The 20,240-nt window shown below is 38.3% G+C and overlaps 3 protein-coding genes across 3 annotated transcripts; all 3 read left to right on the plus strand.

The window, feature by feature from the left end:
* Nucleotides 1–210: 210 nt before the first annotated feature.
* Nucleotides 211–5,392, plus strand: LOC140755638 (collagenase-like). The gene is made up of 5 exons (XM_073090943.1): nucleotides 211–402; nucleotides 1,899–2,166; nucleotides 3,366–3,464; nucleotides 4,280–4,470; nucleotides 5,288–5,392. Exons 1-5 carry the CDS (start codon nucleotides 211–213, stop codon nucleotides 5,390–5,392), a joined length of 855 nt encoding a protein of 284 aa, XP_072947044.1.
* Nucleotides 5,393–10,526: 5,134 nt separating this feature from the next.
* On the plus strand, nucleotides 10,527–14,343 carry LOC140755637 (collagenase-like). Its single transcript, XM_073090942.1, has 5 exons — nucleotides 10,527–10,727; nucleotides 11,581–11,848; nucleotides 12,717–12,806; nucleotides 13,267–13,451; nucleotides 14,239–14,343. Exons 1-5 carry the CDS (start codon nucleotides 10,527–10,529, stop codon nucleotides 14,341–14,343), a joined length of 849 nt encoding a protein of 282 aa, XP_072947043.1.
* A 1,136-nt stretch (nucleotides 14,344–15,479) lies between these two features.
* On the plus strand, nucleotides 15,480–16,538 carry LOC140755352 (chymotrypsin BI-like). The gene is made up of 3 exons (XM_073090547.1): nucleotides 15,480–15,495; nucleotides 15,786–15,973; nucleotides 16,434–16,538. The coding sequence occupies exons 1-3, from the start codon at nucleotides 15,480–15,482 to the stop codon at nucleotides 16,536–16,538; spliced, it is 309 nt and encodes a 102-aa protein (XP_072946648.1).
* The last annotated feature ends 3,702 nt before the right edge of the window (nucleotides 16,539–20,240 follow it).

Below are 20,240 nucleotides of genomic sequence, written 5' to 3' on the forward strand. Positions count from 1 at the left end.
ACCATCGTATAGCGTGGCGACGCGCCACGGCATGCGTCGCCACGCCAGAAATCGGTTTTACGTGCGGCTATAGATGTTTCACATCAAAAATCACTAAAGGAACCTTAATTTTGATTAACTTCAAGGGAACGACATTGCCCATGGAGTAATCTTCGATAAGACAGCTATAAAAGGCGTCTTAACTAAACCAGTGATAGTTAAATTCCAACAATGAAATTCTTAATAGTCCTCGCTCTAGTAGACTTCGCGTTCGCGAGGTATGCACCAATATCACTGTACTATCATGAGAATATTGGTATACATGAAGCTGCAAGGATCAGGAAAGCTGAAGACGCTATAGACTTCGATGGATCTAGGATTATCGGAGGAAGCCAGGCAGCGGTTGGAGCTCATCCTTTTATGGTAAGGCTGTCAAATCAAAATCAACAAGATATTTTTTTAATAATATAGCAGTAGCAGATGGCATGCAGGCCATGTTATAGTAAATGGTAGCTAATGGTAGCCCGTGGATATCTACAATGAATCGTGGATATCTATAATGGATATCTATAATGAATGAAGTGATCATAGTGCAGTGAAGTTTTATAGAATAAGAACTGGTCCGTGGGGGCCAGAAGCACGACGGTTCTTCAAAGAAATGTGGTCGCGTCTGGTTGACGTTTCTGGAGACCCAAGAGCTGGTGCGTACTTTGGCCAAAGAATAAGTTTGGCCATACAACGCGGCAAAGCAGCCAGCATTCTTGGGACTCTACCGGGAGGCAGTGATTTGGACTCATTGTTTTATATTTAATTATTTAAGTTTTAATATTTCTTTTTTTGTTTAAATTATATTTTTTGTGTATATTGTATATAGATTATAAGAACTGGTATCTAGTATAAAATAAATATAAAATCATTTGTAAAGCTTATCCTAGTTGCATTCTTTGGAATAGATTCTACCAGATAAACTAAGTGCATCAGAAATTTGGAATATCTGTTGGGTACTATTTCAAATGTAAAAATTTATGCAATCTTCGAACCAACAAAATGTTACACTACCCCAATCATGTTAGGACTTCTAAGTTTTTTGCATTGGGAGTTACAATACAGTTATAAAATATTATCTATAATGTAGTTATAAAATATGTGAGTCTTAAAATCAATATTTTTTTGGCTATGCATTACAACATTGTTTTATGTCATTTTAAATATTTGCTAAAATTAATATGTAACTTAAGATATAGGCATTATAGGCATTAACTGTAGGCATTATGCTGTTTATGAAAATTGTTCCTGCTGTACTTTACTAATTAAGGTTAGTTAATTAAAGTTTAAGGTTTGTTACTTAATGATAGAATTAATGATAAAAATTCCAGATAGGATTAGCAAGCATGCATTTGATGCATCTGATGGTAAATGGTCACAACCGCCCGTGGACATAAGCTAGTATAATCAACCCCAGATAATATAAGATTCCTAACAAAAGTCGACCACGGATGCACCTTAACTCTGCAGACTAAGAGACTAAGATGGAACTCCTCAAAAAAGTATGTCTCCCTTACCACACCCTACAAATCAGAACACAGCAGCGCAACACTGCTGTTATAACAGAAATAGGTGTGGCGCCGGTGCCGCTGGAGTCGAACCACAAAGTTAAATTACATTTTTTTTTAAATTAGTCCTTATCAGTATTTTCTTGGAAATCCTATATATTGTATAAAATAAAAAATTAAAAATTTATAAAAAAGCCCTTTATTCTTTATATTATTATTAACAATATACGTGCATTCTTTAATTTTAATATTTCGTTTTTATTATTTTTATTTGTATTACTTTCACCATTTCATTTTCCTTCCTTCCGTCCTTATTATGACGTGTTAATATTGTTTAAGAAATAAATTTATTTTCTTTCGACTCAGGGCGGGCTGGACATCACGTTGACAACAGGCAGTCGATCTGTCTGCGGCTCCTCCCTCCTGTCCAACACTCGTGCAGTCACTGCAGCTCATTGCTGGAGAGATGGACGAAGCCAGGCTCGCCAGTTTACTGTAGTCCTGGGTTCCGTAAGGCTCTACTCCGGTGGAACCAGGATCACGACAACCCAGGTTCAGGTCCACGCTAGCTACAATACCAACACCTTGGCTAATGATGTCGCTATCATAAGCATCAGCAGAGTCCAGTTTACCAGTAAGTTATTATATGTTAAATATGTAGACATGTAGCAAGTGAGCATGTAACCCACTTGATAGGAAGTGAAGTATTTGTTTATTTATTTATTTATTTGTTCATGATCACCAACATAATGTACACCGAATAAAGCAACAATCAGAAATACAAAGAAAAGAGGTAAGTGTCATTACAATTAAAGGTGAAGACATCATGCAAATATAGAAGGCGACTAACATAGTATTATCATAATTACACTATAAAAAATCTAATATCACAAATTAAAATATAATTAATTATGAATATCAACACAATGTATCAACAGAACAATATGAAAAGAGAAAAAAAAACATCGTTAATAAAACTAAATTAAAACATAAATTATTAAATATTCGTTAAGACATAAAACAAATGATTATTAAAATTTAATTGGTTTAAATTCGAAATTTAATGCTAGACTGAGTTGTCTAACACAATAACAAATTATATTGAATTATTATTATTAAACAGAATAATAAATTATTATTATTATTATTTGAAGGTAGTAGAACCGTTTGTGCTTAGACTCCCGCGGAACCACCGCCACACCTATTTCTATTATAACAGCAGTGTTTAGCGCTGCTGTGTTCTGGTTGGAAGGGTGTGGTAACAAAGATATAGTTACCTGAGGAATTCCAGTTTAGTCCTCTCGGTTAACGTATACGTCCGACTTCAGATAGGAATCTAATCTTATCTGGGGTTGATTACAGATATCCACGGGCGGCAGTAGCCTCTTACGTTAGGTAGAAAACATACTCGTCTGCTACACTTAAATTATAAAAAAATACAGCCAAACGTAGTAAGTCTTTACATTACGACATCCGTAGCACTACCATGAGTTGGCATAGAAACGCCACTATAGAAATTGTAAATAGAAAACTATTGTCATTTTGCTAGTGAATAACATAACTACTATCGTTACGGTATTTCTTGACAACGTCTGTCAAATTAATGACTCATGGGACCGAATTTGTATGGCAATAGATCATAATGACATTCGCTAGCGATTTGATTTCGATAGGTTTTTTACGTATCGAGTTACGCCACTACGGATTTTAGTTCTACGAGTAACCACCAGAGGCGCTGTACAATTTTTCATACATTTATTTTACGCAGTCGCTAGCGAGTAATACTTTTGTAAACTCATGGTAGTGCTACAGTAAAACAGTATAAACTTTCAGATACAATAAACGCTATCAGCCTGCCATCTGGCTCTCAAGCGAACAACAACTTCGTTGGTGCGACGGCCACAGCGATTGGCTTCGGAAGAACCAGTGATTGTAAGTATACCGTACCTCTATGTCCATTTTTTTAATAAGATATTTTTATTGCCTCCGCACAACTTTGGAGTTTTAACACATTAACAAGGGAAGAGATGACTTAGAAATGCTTCAGGTAACCAGGTAAGCAAGAGACCCTGGGGGTGCTGTCCAATGAGTTGGTGTGACCAAATCCACACCACTGTGCATAATGCTCTATCCATGAAAATAGAAGCACATGGCGAGAAATAATCAAGAGTTAGGTTTTTTTTATAATATAGAAGTAGCAGACGAGCATGCAGTCGACCTGATAGTAAGTGGCTAGTGTCGTATGGACATTGTAATCAACCCCAGATAGGATTAGATTCCTACCTGAGGTCGGCCACAGATGTACTACCTCTGAGGATTATTCGGAACGCCTCGGTAAAGTATGCCTCCCTAACCACACACTTCAAACCAGAACACAGCAGCGCTTAAGACTGCTGTTATAACAGAAATAGGTGTGACGGTGGTGCCGCCGGAATCGAGCCACAAAGTGTTCTATCACCTACAAAATTCGTCTTGTGCGACGAAGAATTAAATAGACAGTGTTGTGGACCGAACGATGTTTGGGTTATAACCAGGAAAAGATTTGGAAAGCAATATTTAACGTATTTATTTTGCAACTCAATATATCATGACAAGAACTCTTTGACAACTCAAACTCATTATAAGAAAATAACAATCATAGATGGAATATAAAACAATATAGATAATATAAAAAGGAAATAAACAATTATATAAAATCAAGTAAGCGTCGCCTACAGACAGTTTATTGTAAACACTTTCTTTTCCAGCTGCTGGTATTTCTTCAAACCAGGCGTTAGCACAAGTGAACCTGCAGGTGATCACCAATGACGAGTGCAGACGAACCTTCGGGAACAATATCCTTGCGTCCACACTGTGCACCAGCGGCGCGAATGGAAGAAGCACTTGTAACGGGGACTCAGGTGGTCCACTCGTGGTTAGCAGTGGCCAGAGGATTCTGGTAAGGAAGCAATCATCATCATCAAACTTTTTTTATAATATAGATGTGTTTTATTTTTATTTGGGAAACATACAATTCAATAAACACAGTAACTTTAACATAGACATAACAAAAATCAGCAAAGTGTCCACTGATATGTAATACATAAAGTTTGGAGAAGGTAATTAACATAATAAAATACATATACAAGTAAATAAGAACTAAAAAGTAAATTATTATATAATACATTTTTCGAGAGTATATTTCAGTTCCCGCTTGTATGCAAGTATTGAACAGTTAAATATGTCCAATTCTTGTAGATGTTTATTGTAAAAGTTAGAGGAACGATATATAAAATTATTACTTGTATATTTCTTTTTACACAACGGTACGTGAAACAAACTTCTACAACGAGAATGAATTCGGGGGCATCTCAAACCAATAGTGCTTAGCATGAAAGGGGATTCAATATAATTATTTAATATTTTGTATAGAAACATTTACATGTAGTAGACGAACATGCAATCTACCTGATGGTAAGTGGCTACTGCCGCCCATGGACATCAGTAATCAACCCCAGCTAGGATTAGATATTCCATCCTGAGGTAAGCTACAGATGCGCCGCTACCCCTGAGGACTAAGCTGGAACGCTTTTGAGAAGTATGTCTCCCTTGCCGCACCATTCAAACCAAAACACATCAGTGCTTAACGCTGCTGTTACGCTGCTGAGGCAGAAATAGGTGTGGCGATGGTGCCGCACCACAACCGCCGCAAAGGTCTACCACCTTCAAAGTTTGATCAAAAATGGAATTAATGCTACAAATGGTACTGCTTCCAGATCGGTATAACATCCTTTGGCTCTGCTGCCGGCTGCCAGCGTGGGTTCCCTGCCGCCTTCGCGAGGGTTACCTCCTTCGTCTCCTGGATACAGGCTCGATTGTGACCTGACCTACCTTAAAGATAACGTATAAATATTACCACAAACATTCTCGTTTTATTTCACCACGCCAAAAGACCACAAATCGTAACATGTAACTTGCGGAAGCCACTATAGGAGGCCATCCATGGTTTGCGTTTTTAAGCTATTGCATAGCTTTTATCGCGGGCTTTGAGCGCGGCGACCGAATCGAGAAATTCCGTAACGGAAATAAGTAACACCTTTCAACAACTCGGTTGCCTGGAGACTTGATATCCAACTATCAAGTCTCCAGGCAACCGAGTTGTTGACTGTCAATAGAAAATTATGGATATAATTGAATAAAGTATTATTTTACATTCCTTATTATTTTATTTGATATTGGCGACGAGATGTCGAATGAACTAAAAAACAATAAGAAAATACGAGCCACATTACGTGGGTTAATGAAACGAACCGAAAATTACATTTCGGGAATAGAAAAAATTGACATTGAAGAAATAAATATACGACTGAATTCTTTACAAGAAAATTTGAACAAATTCTACGCGATTCAAGAAAAAATTGAATGGCTTACAGAAGAAGAAAATTTAGAAGAGGAAATAAAATACAGGTACGAATTTGAAGAAATATATACAAAGCTAAAATTTAAATTTTTGAATGTACAAAAAGAAAATAATCGGCTAATACCTGAATGTTCTTTTATATCAGCAAGAGCGGAAGTTTATTTGATAAACTGTTAACTGTCAAGGCACGCTTGAGACGTACACCTAATACAAAAGAGTTATCACCCTATCAGTTAATGTTCGGCAGAGAGGTAAGAACCTATATGCATGCCTTATTTAAGAAATCCGCCCCACTATCCAGATTACATTACAATGCACCGCCAACGCAGGAGTTCGGACAAGGTGATAAGGTACAAGTCCGCAGTTACACCAACCCAAGAGTTAAATGGGAGTTCGGAGTCGTCATCCGAAGATTAGGTAGACTCCATTATGAAGTCAGAACTGAAAATGGCATACTGGTGCGCCGTCACCTTGACCAAATGCTGCCGGCGCCCCTGGTGGTGTAAGTGAAAATAGCGGTGGAGGACTGTTGGATATCAAGTCTCCAGGCAACCGAGTTGTTGACTGTCAATAGAAAAATATGGATATAATTGAATAAAGTATTATTTTACATTCCTTATTATTTTATTTGATAACCTTAAGGCGCTGCGCAAACGGGGACACTTTTGTGTCTTGTGTCAGACATAAGCTACCGATAAATATTTGATTTCTATAGAATCAGTATGAAATCATTCAACTCCCTGCGCATATGTGTGTCCAGTTGCTTCCACTTAACACTATATTCATAACGATCAAGAAGTGTTCGGTGTCGGTAACTGGAAACTAAAAGTCGTCAGTTGAAGACACAAGCAACATTAACAAATTTCCTTACAATTACGGTTTCTTACAGCTACGTTTTCTAGTGGTGTCCCGTGTCGGTGACAGGACATCGGCAACTGTGTCCGATTGCCGACACGGGACACAGTGAGCACGGTTGCTTGTGATGGTGTGCTGTGTCAGTAACAGAAAGTGTCCCCGTTTGCGCAGCGCTAATTCGTCAACTTGAACACAGATGGCAGTAATACACATTTTTTTATAATCCGTGCAGAAATCTTAAAATTGCGTGAAGTATATTTTATATTCCCATTATAAAATTTAAAATTATATTACCATATTAGCCAAATAATATGTTTTATCAACATAAGCTATGTTGAATTCTGGATTGATAAAATAACGTAAAAGAGTGTTTGTTATTTTTAAACGTACAATTACAACTGACAGACTTGACAGCACAAAATCAAAACGCCATTATGATTTATGGTACAAATAATTTGTGTACAAAGTGTTTTAAATATGAATAAACAAAGTGCATTTATTAATGAAAAATGCGATGTACCTGTAACATTCGGCCAAATGTCACAGGCACATCGCATTGATCCATTTATATTGCTGGTTGTTAATACTTTATGTCACTTATTAAATACTTTTCTATTTTATATTTTAGAATGTTCAGTCTTGCTTGGAGTTATGAAATGTCAGCTGATATTTGCAATGTCTTATATAATGGAGATATGATAAAATAGTGGATAAAGATGTATTAATGTAAATGTTGATGATTATGGAAGAATATATTGTATTTCTGGAATTCCTTCTGAGCGTTTTCATAGCATAAAAAATGCTATGCAATAGCTTTACCGCGGCAGTCTCCGAGTGCCACACGTATTTTTTTATATAATATGGGAGTAGCAGACGAACATGCAGTCCACCTGATGGTAAGTGGCTACTGCCGCCCAAGTACGACTGTAATCAACTCCAGATAGAATTAGATATTCCTATCTGAGGTTGGCCACAGATGCACCGCTACCCCTGAGGACAAAGCTGGAACGCCTCGGAAAAGTATGTCTCCCTTACCACACCCTTCAAACCAGAACACAGCAGCGCTTAACGCTATTGTTATGATAATAAGAATAACAGCAATGTTAAGCGCTGCTGTGTTCCGTTTTGAAGGGTGTGATAAGGGAGACATACTTTTCCGAGGCGTTCCATCTTAGTCCTCAGGGGTAGCAACGCATCTGTAGCCGACCTTAGGTAGGATTATCTAATCCTATCTGGGGTTGATTACAGATGTCCATGGGCGACAGTAGCCACTTACCATCAGATGGACTGCATGCTCGTCTGCTACTCCTATATTATATATATATAAAAAATAACAAATTTAGCGGTCAAAATTAAATAAAAAACATGAAACTGAAATCATTATATTTGTATTTTTAACCGACTTTCCAAGGGAGAGGTTATTAAAATTAAATTTCATAACGATTCATTCATATTGACCGTTCCGTTTTTAAGACTAATTATTGCGAAATTTTAGTTCTAATACGGTCCACGGTAGCGCTGTGAACAAAAACGTATACGGTAACCGTTTGCGAGCAAACGTAAAAACTCATACTAACGGCGTTCCACCGCCGCCGTCACCGCGCCGTCACCGAGAACGAAATTATTTCGGGCCGACATTAATGACGTGACGGACGTGTGATGGACACGCGGCTATAGTAAATGTATGTATCGCTACTTCAGCGCCGTCTTCTTTTTTATATATAATTTTGGAACGCCCTGCCCGAAAACATTAGGAAAGCCACTTGTAGGAACACCTTCAAGAGAATGGTTCGGGAGTATTACTTACGCATGTCCTCCAATACTTGAGTCTTTCAACTTTCCTTAATTCACTGTGTTGTATATATTGATTTGTATATATTATATTTTTGTTATATATTTATATATTATTTATATTTATTTAAAATTATTATATGTAGATATTGTATTTTTTCCCATAGTTGTATTTCTTGATATTTTATCATTACTGTTTGTGTTTATGCCTACCACATGCTATCGCCATCACCCAGGGTCGACTGGCAGAGAATGCCATTAGGCATTAAGTTTACGCTTTGTAACCCTTAGTTTAAGGTGTACAAAAATAAATAAATAAAAATAAAATAAAATAAATAATATAGGAGTAGCAGACGAGCATGCAGTCCACCTGATGGTAAGTGGCTACTGCAGCCCATGGACATCTGTAATCAACCCCTGATAGGATTAGACATTCCTACCTGAGGTCGGCCACAGATGCGCCGCTACCCCTGAGGACTAAGCTGGAACGCGTCGGAAAAGTCAGTCTTCCTAACCACACCCTTCAAACCAGAACACAGCAGCGCCTGACACTGCTGTTATTAGGCAGAAATAGGTGTGGCGGTGGTGCCGCCGGAGTCGAACCAAAAAGGGTTCTACCTTCAAATCTTATTCTAGGACGACTCAATCTCTGACGTGTGTAAAAAATTTCATGACAATCGTTTATGTAGTTTTGACGTGAAAGAGTATCAAACAAACTCACATTTGCATTTTATATTATTATTTATTTAGATTAATGCTTCTACGTCATACGACAATACCGTATTCCTTTCATTATCAATTATAATTTATCTAACATTTTTGCAAAGTAATTAATCAAGTAACATTCCTTATAACAGATAAATATCATCCGTTGTATGGGATCCGTATATTTTTTTATATAATATAGGAGTAGCAGACGAGTATGCAGGAGCCTGTACCCTTCCTTACCATGTTTTTATACGTTTTGACAAATATGACTGTTTTGGTATTTGTTTACGTATTTGCCCATACAAATTCCAATCAGCGCCCCTAGCGGTTTTTATCAGAACTATAGTGTCAGTAACGTAACATTAAATGTCTAAATTGACAAAATGTCGCTTTATGTTTTGTCTCTCTTTTTTGCGAACATGTGAGGCAGACAAAAAGACTAGAGCACTTTAGCACCTATACTCAGTCTATTGAAGCAAACGGAACAGAATATTGAATTAAGTAAACGTAACGTAAAATTGTGGGATGTTTTGAAAACTGATGGTAGGGATACTGATGGTAAGTGGCTACTGCCGTGTGATCTGTAAACGACCTCAAATAAGAATAGTTTCCTACTTGAGGTCGGCCACAGATGTACCGCTACCCCTGAAGATTAAGTAGGAACGCCTTTTCTCGGAAATACTTCAAAAGGTGAGAGCGGCACGAGGTTATGTGGGATTATCACCGCACTTAAATACCCGGGCCTCGGCGCTGCGTTGAGTACTCCGGGATCTCCAAAGGAACGCAAACGGACACCTCTGAGCGCGTTGCCCCGGGTTTCGCCCAGCTCACTACACAGCCATATGTACGACCGTATGGAACCACAAATACCGCCGTTCTTCCCAGGGTCGCTGGCCGGGCGGTTCCCACTTTTGCCACCCGCAACTTCAAAGCCCGGCTTGGCTTCAGCTTTCGTCTACAGTAGAAATTAAGTCTTGCCTCACAAAATCAAGTGTTTTCGATGAAACGACAAACTGTGATAAGATATTGATGTAATCACTGAAAAGGTTTACTAATCCAAGGATCCCTGGCATACAAACAAACTCATTAAAGATGGAATTAAAGATTACACGTAAATTAGATAAACTAAAATATTTTACTTCGATCTTTTCGATAATTTTAATCCGTCCTGATAATATAGTACAGGGGTATAAAAGAACAACAATATGGCACGGGAGCATTTAACGTCGAAGCCTTCCACGATGAGACCGATCCTAGTTGTTCTTCTTCTGGCAGTAGCAGCATCAGCTGCGCCGAAATATGAGACTATCTTCACCGACTACCATGAGGAATTCGGTATCCCCGAAGCCGCCCGCATCAAGGCTGCTGAAGAGGCCATGGACTTCGATGGCTCCAGGATCGTGGGAGGCTCCGGCTCCAACGTCGGCCAGTGGCCCTTCTTTGTGAGTTTTCTGTTTATTTATTTATTCAGTTAGTATGAATTTGTTGCAACTTTCTAAAACTCATTTAAAGATGCCGCAGCTAAATTTCGGTATCGAAGGTATCTTGCATATATAAAAGCTCTAAACTAAAACTGTCTGGGCATGGGCAGTAATCTAGCCTGGATCTATTTAAAACGTGTCCGATTTAACCCCGATTTGCTGAATGTTAAGCAATCATGTAAAAAGAATTGAAAAACATAAAAGATTTTAAAGTTTTTTCCCACGTCGGAAATTTGCTGGTAACGTCATCCTAATCAATGTCAGATGAGAGATAATTTCTACTTGGCCTTAATTATAATATGTGCACGAGTGACACGAACTATGTAACATCAGTACCCTCAGTATGAGTTTTTACGTTTTTACAAAAATGACTGTTTTTGTATTTGTTTTCGTATTTGCCCGTACATTTCCAATCAGCGCCCCCAGCGGACTGTATCAGAACTGATACTAATACTGAACGTAAAAACTCATACTAAGGGTACAGGTGGGCTAAACCCATTGTTTAATGATCATCGTGTTGTTGTCTCGTGTGTTATGTGACGGCGATCCGCTCGACGGAGTGGTCACCATACCGATCAGACGCGCAAAGGGTTCCAGATTCGGTCCCTGGAAAGACAGATATCTGAATGATAATTTAGTTATCTACTCTGGGTGTGGGTGTTTCTGTATTCGTCTTTGTGTGTCCATGGCATATGAAATCCTAGTCCTTACTAGAATTTCTACACTCACAGCTCCTTAACAGTGATTGTAGAAAGTTTTTGTTTGTCGACTGTTCAATATATGAAGCTGTATATTCAATATGTAATATTTGCAGGGTGGTCTGCTGATCACGTTGACTGATAACCGTCAGTCGATCTGTGGGTCCTCGTTGCTGTCCAACACTCGTGCTCTCACCGCCGCTCATTGCTGGAGACACGGCAGCAGCCAGGGTCGCCAGGTCACCGTCATCTTCGCCTCCAACCGCCTCTTCTCCGGCGGCACTCGCGTTAACAGCAACCGCGTGGACATGCACGGCAGCTACAACCAGAACACTCTCGCTAACGACATCGCCGTGATCACTATCAACCACGTTGGCTACACCAGTAAGTAATTTGACAATATCATGACAGTTTTCAATTTTTTTTTTATAATATAGGAGTAGCAGACGAGCATGCAGTCCATCTGATGGTAAGTGGCTACTGCCGCCCATGGACATCTGTAATCAACCCCAGATAGGATTAGATATTCCTACCTGAGGTCGGCCACAGATGCACCGCTACCCATGAGGACTAAGCTGGAACGCCTCAGAAAAGTATGTGTCCCTTACCACGCCCTTCAAACCGGAACACAGCAGCGCCTAACACTACTGTTATTAGGTAGAAATAGGTGTGGCGGTGGTGCTGCCGGAGTCAAACCACAAAGGTTTCTACCACATTCAAATTAATTATTTGTGTATATAAAGTACCATGTGGTACTTTATATTAATTACAATCTAGCCTACTATTAGACTAATGAGTAATTCTACGCTAACTTAAATTCCTAAATAATCATATTATTATAATGAAGTTGGCGTCCTCTGACACTGCACTTCTTTGTTTTATCACATAAGGGAGTAGACACATAGTTCTTGTGTTATATAATGTTCACTATTTCACAGTTTCATTTATCTTGTTAAGTTTGAGTTTCTTAGGGCACAGTTTTGTGCATGAAACACAGCCTCTCGAACAAGGGATCTAGGATTCCAATCCCAAGTACAAACTGATTTTTCAAAATTATTATCACTCGCCTTAACGGTGGACGAAAACATCATGTAGAAACCTATATCTGAGAGTACAAATCCGCCCATAGCCAGCGCGGTGAACTACAGTCATATCCATCTCATTATTGGGTTTCCTCTTGTTCTTCTTTCAGATTGGACGACGACGATCTTTTTAAGAATGATTACGTAATGTTTGTTAATTATTTTCCCAGACAACATCAACCGCATCAACCTGCCCACTGGTACCGCCAGTTACGCCGGTAACCAGGCCGTCGCCGTCGGCTTCGGTCGTACCGCTGATGGTCAGTTACTCTTAAATGCATAATCTTTTTATATATATTGTGGTGTTATTTTTTTTACATCTGCACGTGAGAGGGAGGGTGGTTTTATACAGCATGGCTCCATTAATTGATTTATTTTATTTATTTATTAATTGCACCAACAAAGTGTGCATCATCTCCTCCAATACACAGGCTTGACTAAATAAGTTACAAACTAACTGTTACCTCAATTATTGGCACAAACGGCATGCATTAATACCAACATTATCATTCATGTATTAAAACTTAAAATTGAAGTGAAAATACAGAGCATAAATAATTATAATTTATTCGATAACTCAATTACAATAAGGAAACAATATTATAAAAATGAGGAAAAAAATTAAAATTGAGTAACGAACGAATAAATTAATTTATACCATCATACATATGTTTAGCGAGCGAAGTAATTGATCCTAACTTTTATTTTTTTAATCTCCAGGTGCCGCTGGTGCTAACAACCAGAACCTCAACCACGTGACCCTGACGGTCATCACCAACGACGAGTGCCGCAGGACCTTCGGGAACACCATCATCGCCTCCACGCTCTGCACCAGCGGCGCTGGTGGCCGCAGCGTGTGCCAAGGAGACTCTGGTGGCCCTCTTAGGATCAATGGACCTATTCTTGTAAGTTTTTTTTAATCTTACGATAAAACAGATTAACCTGATGGTAATTAGCCGTCGCTCTTGGGATTTGCTTCAACAAATCAAATCAAATAGTTTATTTGTTAATAGATATAGGTGCTACATGGTGGTTTACATATTACTGACAGTTCCATTATATCTAGTCGTATTGTTATGACATACATATATTCTAATAATTATTTATAATACAGAAGATTACAAAAAATACGAAATTGAAGCGAGTAATACGAGTATAAGTCAGCCTATAAATTAGTCAAGTAGAATTTCCATTGTAATCATGTCGCTATTCATATTCAATTAATAAATTATTATGTGTATACATTACTATTATTATTACATCCCATAACATTTTATTAAATACACTTTCAACTTGTTCGTCATTTATTAATTCGAGGCAAATTTAAATATTCCGTAATGGAATAGAATGTTTTATCTTCAACAGTCTTGAAGGTGGTAGTGGTACCCTCTGAAGTTCGACTCCGGCGGCACCACCGCCACACCTATTTCTGCCTCATAACTCAGTGTTAAACGCTGCTGTGTTCTGGTTTGAAGGGTGTGGTAAGGGAGACATACTTTTCAGAGGCGTTCCAGCTTCGTCCTCAGGAGTAGCGGCGTATCAGTGGCCGACCTGGAGAATATCTAATCATATCTGGGGTTGATCATAGATGTCCATAGGGCAGTAGCCTTATCATCAGGTGGACTGCATACTCATCTGCTACTCCTACATTAAAAAAGCTATTAGGCTATTAACGTTACCTTACTCTTCCAGATCGGTGTTACCTCCTTCGTGGCGCGAGCTGGCTGCCAGCGTGGTTTGCCCGCCGGCTTCGCCAGGGTCACGTCCTTCCTCGCCTGGATCCGCGCCCGCATGTGAACCACGGAACGAAAGCAATGTATTTTGGATATTTCAATAAAGATTTTGATCTAAGATGACGTTTGTTTTATTTTTGACCGACTTCCAAAGAACAGAGATTATAAAAGAACCGAGTTCCTATGGTCATTTTCCAGTTCCATCATCAGACCCTGATTTCTAGCAGCAAAGTGTTATTTTAAATAAAATTCGTCTACCTTTTATTTGATACCTATATTGGGTTGGTTGAACAAAAATATGTACCTGATCCGCCATTTCGTACTGGCGGCCATCTTGGATTGAATTTTCTATGTGTTGTACAAGTTAAGCCCTTTCATCTGATACCCATATTGGGTGGGTTGTCTTGAAATACGTACGCCGCCATTTTGTTACGGCGGCCATATTGGATTGACATCAAAACTAAATTTATATGATTGCATTGTCACGCGTAATAAAGATGACAAATTTCAACTCACTCGGATACTAGGAAGTGGGTGAAATTTAGCTTGCAAGGTTTCATGACAAACACCGGGACAGGTGAAACTAAAAGAAAGATGGTAATATATTGAGCGCCGACTTCAGAACTATGTACTAAACCAACATTTATTTCAAATATTTTTTACTTTGTTGTGACATAGAAGTCGATTATATTTTTTTGTTAGATTTTTTTCATAATTCTCTTTTTATTCATGTTTGTATCTAGCGTAGCGAAAAAATTCTAAGTCTATGATTTGATATATTATTAATTAACTAGCTTTTGCCTCGCATTAAGAAGTATTATTGTTAATTAGGTATAGTTTTTGCGACTTTACTTTTGTTTGGCGTGTGTAAAAAATTAGGCCCTACAAAACTTTGTACACAATATTCTTAACTAATCTGTTATTAGGCGCTAAAACTATCGAGCTAATGAATTCTTTATCCACAAGAATGAATTTTTAATTTGCAATTCGTTGACGCTATCGCCATTGGCTTCGGTCGCTCTGCTGTATACCGCCATGATGGTAAGTATACCGTCATACAGATTTTGACCATCCTCCTACATATTTATCCTTTTAAATCGAATGTACTTCCTCCCGAACTTTTTCCGGGCATACAAAAAAGGTGCAAAAAGATCTATCTTCAAAGCCGGCGATGCTTTAGCGGCTCCCCTGATGTTGCAAATGTCCATAGGCGTCGGTGACTGCTTCACGACTCCGGAGGTTTTTTCATATAATATCACAGTAGCAAAGGAGCATACATTCCACATGATGACAAGTGGCCATTGCCGCACATGGACATCTGTAATCAACCCCAGCTAAGATGCCTACCTGAGGCCGGCCATAGACGCTTTGCCACCTCTAAGGACTAAGAAACTCTTCGGATATTTTAATGCACTTCGATATGATTATATCAAATGACAATTTTCAAAGAATTCAAAAAATATCACTAAAAACCTTGTTTTTAAAACTTCAACATTAACCTTGCAGGTGCTGCTGGAAACATCAACAACAACCAAGCCCTCCGTCACGTGACCCTTAGGGTTATCACCAACGACGAGTGCAGAAGGTCCTTCGGTATTGTAATCGCTTCTACCATCTGCACCAGCGGCGCCGGTGGTAGGAGCACCTGTGGTGGCGACTCTGGTGGTCCTCTTAGGATCGCGGGACCCACTCTTGTAAGTTTTTTTTATTATATAGCATCGTCATCATCATCAACCCATTATTGTTCCACTGCTGGGCACGGGTCTCCTCTCAGAATGAGAAAGATTAGGCCATAGTTCACCGTGCTGGCCAAGTGGGTATTGATAGATTTCACATACCTTTGAGATTTTATATAATCTAAAAGTATAATCGACCCTGCAAACCAAAACACAGCAGCGATTAACACTGCTGTTATAACAGAAATAGGTGTGGTGGTGGTCTTGCACAGTCGAACCACAGAGAATTCTACCACCTTAAAATATAAATATTACTATCATCTATATTATGTCACCTTTCTACTTGTTATCCTTGGTAGTGGTGCCGAAAAAGTCGAACCAAAGAAGGTTCTAAACCATTCAAATATTACTATTACTATCATCCATATGTAGGGGGTATCCAATTATTATCTTTATTCTAAATAAACTTTGCTTCCAGATCGGTGTGACCTCCTTCGACTCTGGTCTTGGCTGCCAGCGCGGCTTCCCTGCTAGTTTCGCCAGGGTCACCTCCTTCGCTTCCTGGCTTCGTGCCCGCATGTAAATGTACTTCGAAAAGACAACGACTTCGAATTTATGGACTTGAATAAATGTGTTTAATGTTAAATTGTTTTTTGTGGTTATAACTAATAAACTTGAACCATTGTGTAACAAAAAATGTGTGTATATTCGATACTTAATTATTATTGAATCAAATACCTTTTTTTAAATAAAGGGAAAATCAATTAATAAATACAATTTATTATGCCCAATACATCGATAGATAAAATGGCCAGCAGTTATAAAAATAGTGGTGGTAGTTCTATTGACATTTAAAAAGTGCTTGTAAAGAATCTATTTTGAATACATAAAATTATTTGATTTGAAAATGAGTTTCAGTGTATATCAGTTAGTACGCTGTTTGTCCACCAACCACCGATACCGAGCCGATACCGATAATTAATGACGGCGCCGAAATAGAAAGAAAGAAAGAAAGAAACCATTTATTTTACATGCTATACAAGTTACAACATACAAAAGAAAATAATAACAATGGAAGGGATACAATAAAAATAATAACAAATAAAATAACACGTGACGTAAACGATACAGTATAGCAGCAAAAATGGTCGCACTCAGTCTCTGCCGATGCCTGTGAGAAATAACAGACTCCGGCGACTGGTTTTCGTTAGGCTAGGTTAGGTTAGGTTAAGCAAGAGGCTTGATAGGCCTCTTGCTTAACTTATGGTTTAGTGTAGGGCGAAATTCCACGGGCCGTCGTAACATGTATTTTTAATATGGGAATGTATTGGGTGTGCTGAAGTGCTGAACAGCGGTTTTTTAGTAACGCGCACAAGCCACCCGTGGTTCACGGGTTGCCGACCGCTGGTGTGGAACATTAGCTTTCAGAAATTTGTTGATAAAATATTTATTGATACATATGTACATAGGAATATTTTTGAACTTCCATCTAGGAGGTAAAAGAAGTGGTTCGAAGTAAGAAACGTGAAATTTCAGATAGCGTCTATTCGTCCGTAAGCACAACTACGACAACGTGGACGGGTGCAAATTTCATATACGATGATGCGTAATTTTATTCACATGGACCACATTTTGGTATACTGATTACATCGAACCCACTTTGGATACACTGCTTCCCGACATTGTGTCCTTGCCGTGGGATATAGTTGGAGTTATACGTGGATGGTGATGTGGTAGACACATAGACCTTGGATTAAATATTTGGGCTACAAGAGGGCTACAGTATCACCTGCCTGTCGTAAGAGACTAAAGGGGGACTTCTGGGGTTGCGGGCGGCAAGAGTGGGAGCTCTAACCGCCCAGCCAGCGACCCTGGGAAAAACCACTGTATGTGAGGCCGCATACCTTAAGCTAAACACCATAAGTTGTGAGAACGGGTTTTAGTGCGTTATCAGTTTGTCATACGGTTGCCACCAAATAGTTGCTATACTGTTCCTCTGTATACGTTTGTTTTGTTTTTCATAGTGTTTGATTTTTACATAGTGGTTACTGGGTGATACTTTATAGGTGAGAGAATAACATGGATGGTACCTATGGAGTAGTATATATAATAATAATGGTAATTTTGAAGGTGGTAGAGCCCTTTTGTGGTTCGACTCCGGCGGCACCACCACCACACCTATTTCTACCTAATAACAGCAGTGTTAGGCGCTGCTGTGTTCCGGTTTGAAGGGTGTTTAAGGGAGACGGACTTTTCCGAGGCGTTCCAGCTTAGTCCTCAGGGGTAGCGGCGCATCTGTGGCCGACCTCAGGAAGGAGTATCTAATCCTATCTGGAGTTGGTTACAGATGTCCATGGGCGGCAGTAGCCACTTACCATCAGGTGGACTGCATGCTCGTCTGCTACTCTAATATTATAAAATAAAAAAAAATCCTACATGAAACCTATATTTTAAGGAAGTTTCATTACAGTCCACTAATTAGAGTTTTAGTGTATGTTTCTGAAGAAAACTTGACCAATTTAGGTACACTGTGACGAAATATGAAAAAAAACTTTTGTTAATTAAATATTAATGCTACTTTATCCATAGATTAGTAAAGATTACTCACTCGTAACAAGAAAATGTACCCAGTTTTGAGAATTGAAATAGTTGCATAAAAAACGTATATATTTCGTTGGATAACGATGTAAACAGCGTGTCTAAAATGAGTGCCGACTTCAGAAATATGTACTAAACCAACATTTATTTTAATTATTTTTTACTTTGTAGTGACATAGAAGTCCATTGTATTTTTCTGTTAATTTTTTTTTCACCCTTTTTAGTGATGACATAATAACGTTTATATTAATACAATACAAAATTGTATAAACGTGATCATGAATTAAGGTAAGGCCTGAATTTACATTGATTGGAACCGCCCGCTCGCAGGGCGCTACCGCGCCCTGCTCGCTTAGTTTTATATTGTCTTATTTGTTCCAACCTAACCTAACTAAATAGTCAATGATGAACTGGCTTTGCAATTTCATTAGAACCTACACCAAATATCTTCCAACACAACTCAATTATTCCCATCGGTTGAGGAGTTACATATTTAGTCTCCGAGCCACATTATCAGACCCTTAAATAGTCATTGATGAACTGGCTTTGCAATTTCATTAGAACCTACACCAAATATCTTCAAACACAACTCAATTATTCCCATCGGTTGAGGAGTTACATATTTTGTCTCCGAGCCTCATTATCAGACCCTTAAATAGTCAATGATGAACTGGCTTTGTAATTTCATTAGAACCTACACCAAATATCTTCAAACAAAACTCAATTATTCCCATCGGTTGAGGAGTTACATATTTTGTCTCCTGAACCCACTCTGATCCTCATCATATTTAAATGGGACCAAATTGTAGCAATTGTCCACACACGAAATGCCTTTAGGCATTAAAATAGGTTCATAAACGGCGAAGTTATGGCTGTTATATTTACATGGGTGTAGGAGTTCCTCTCATTTTTTCCAGAACCCATCGATGGATCCTAACCATATTTAAATGGGACCAACTTCCAGCTCGTCCCTACACAATAAAAAAAGAATTATTAATATCCGTTCACTAACGGCGGAGTAATTCGTGTACAACTGTACATACATAAAAAAAAAGATACCGGCCGAATTGATAACCACCTCCTTTTTGAAGTCGGTTAAAATCGAGTTCAAAGATTCAGTTACATACATACATACAGGTTAAGCTAATAAAAGCGTGGGAAAAATCTCTGTCCGCGAGTAAAGCCACGAGTATAAGCTAGTGAACAATATTTCCAAATTGTCTCTTAATCTCTTTAACGTGCTGATATCGTAAATGGTTTTTTTATTTTATCTGGGTTTTTTATCAATTTGCAAATCAATCAAATCGTAATTAAGGCATCCGGCTTGAGCACGATAATAATTATAGCAGATAAAATATTTTAAAGCATGTTAGTGTCTTTGGAATTATTAAGATAATATACTTAAATCATTGTCTTTTAAGTATCTTTCGATTTATCTTTTAATTTTTTAGCTCATTCGTGTGTCAAAAATAATAAAAAAAACTACCTGTACTTAACCGTATGAGTATTAAAATATTATGTCTAAGTATGTAATGTATGTAATCTAAGTGTATTTGTATATTTTATGTGTATTTTATTACTTTATATATATGTCGGAGGAAGAGTCAGAGTTATTTAATATAGCTTTAGCTATACTGTTACTTTAGTATTTTAGTAATTTTATTGGTACTTGATCAATCGAAGGGTT

This window comes from Epargyreus clarus, unplaced genomic scaffold (assembly GCF_041222505.1).
Source record: "Epargyreus clarus isolate Ecla_fem2 unplaced genomic scaffold, WU_Ecla_fem_2.2 ptg000033l, whole genome shotgun sequence".
Lineage (NCBI taxonomy): Eukaryota > Metazoa > Arthropoda > Insecta > Lepidoptera > Hesperiidae > Epargyreus > Epargyreus clarus.

What these genes read in the sequence shown, in the direction of transcription:
- LOC140755638 (XM_073090943.1), top strand. Translation starts at nt 211, where the DNA reads ATGAAATTCTTAATAGTCCTCGCTCTAGTAGACTTCGCGTTCGCGAGG. An exon ending in TTGGAGCTCATCCTTTTATG is followed by an intron (nt 403 to 1,898) that starts GTAAGGCTGTCA and finishes CTTTCGACTCAG; the next exon opens with GGCGGGCTGGACATCACGTT. An exon ending in GCAGTGGCCAGAGGATTCTG is followed by an intron (nt 4,471 to 5,287) that starts GTAAGGAAGCAA and finishes TACTGCTTCCAG; the next exon opens with ATCGGTATAACATCCTTTGG.
- LOC140755637 (XM_073090942.1), top strand. Translation starts at nt 10,527, where the DNA reads ATGAGACCGATCCTAGTTGTTCTTCTTCTGGCAGTAGCAGCATCAGCT. An exon ending in CAACCACGTTGGCTACACCA is followed by an intron (nt 11,849 to 12,716) that starts GTAAGTAATTTG and finishes TTATTTTCCCAG; the next exon opens with ACAACATCAACCGCATCAAC. An exon ending in CTTCGGTCGTACCGCTGATG is followed by an intron (nt 12,807 to 13,266) that starts GTCAGTTACTCT and finishes TTTAATCTCCAG; the next exon opens with GTGCCGCTGGTGCTAACAAC.
- LOC140755352 (XM_073090547.1), top strand. An exon ending in GGATCGCGGGACCCACTCTT is followed by an intron (nt 15,974 to 16,433) that starts GTAAGTTTTTTT and finishes CTTTGCTTCCAG; the next exon opens with ATCGGTGTGACCTCCTTCGA.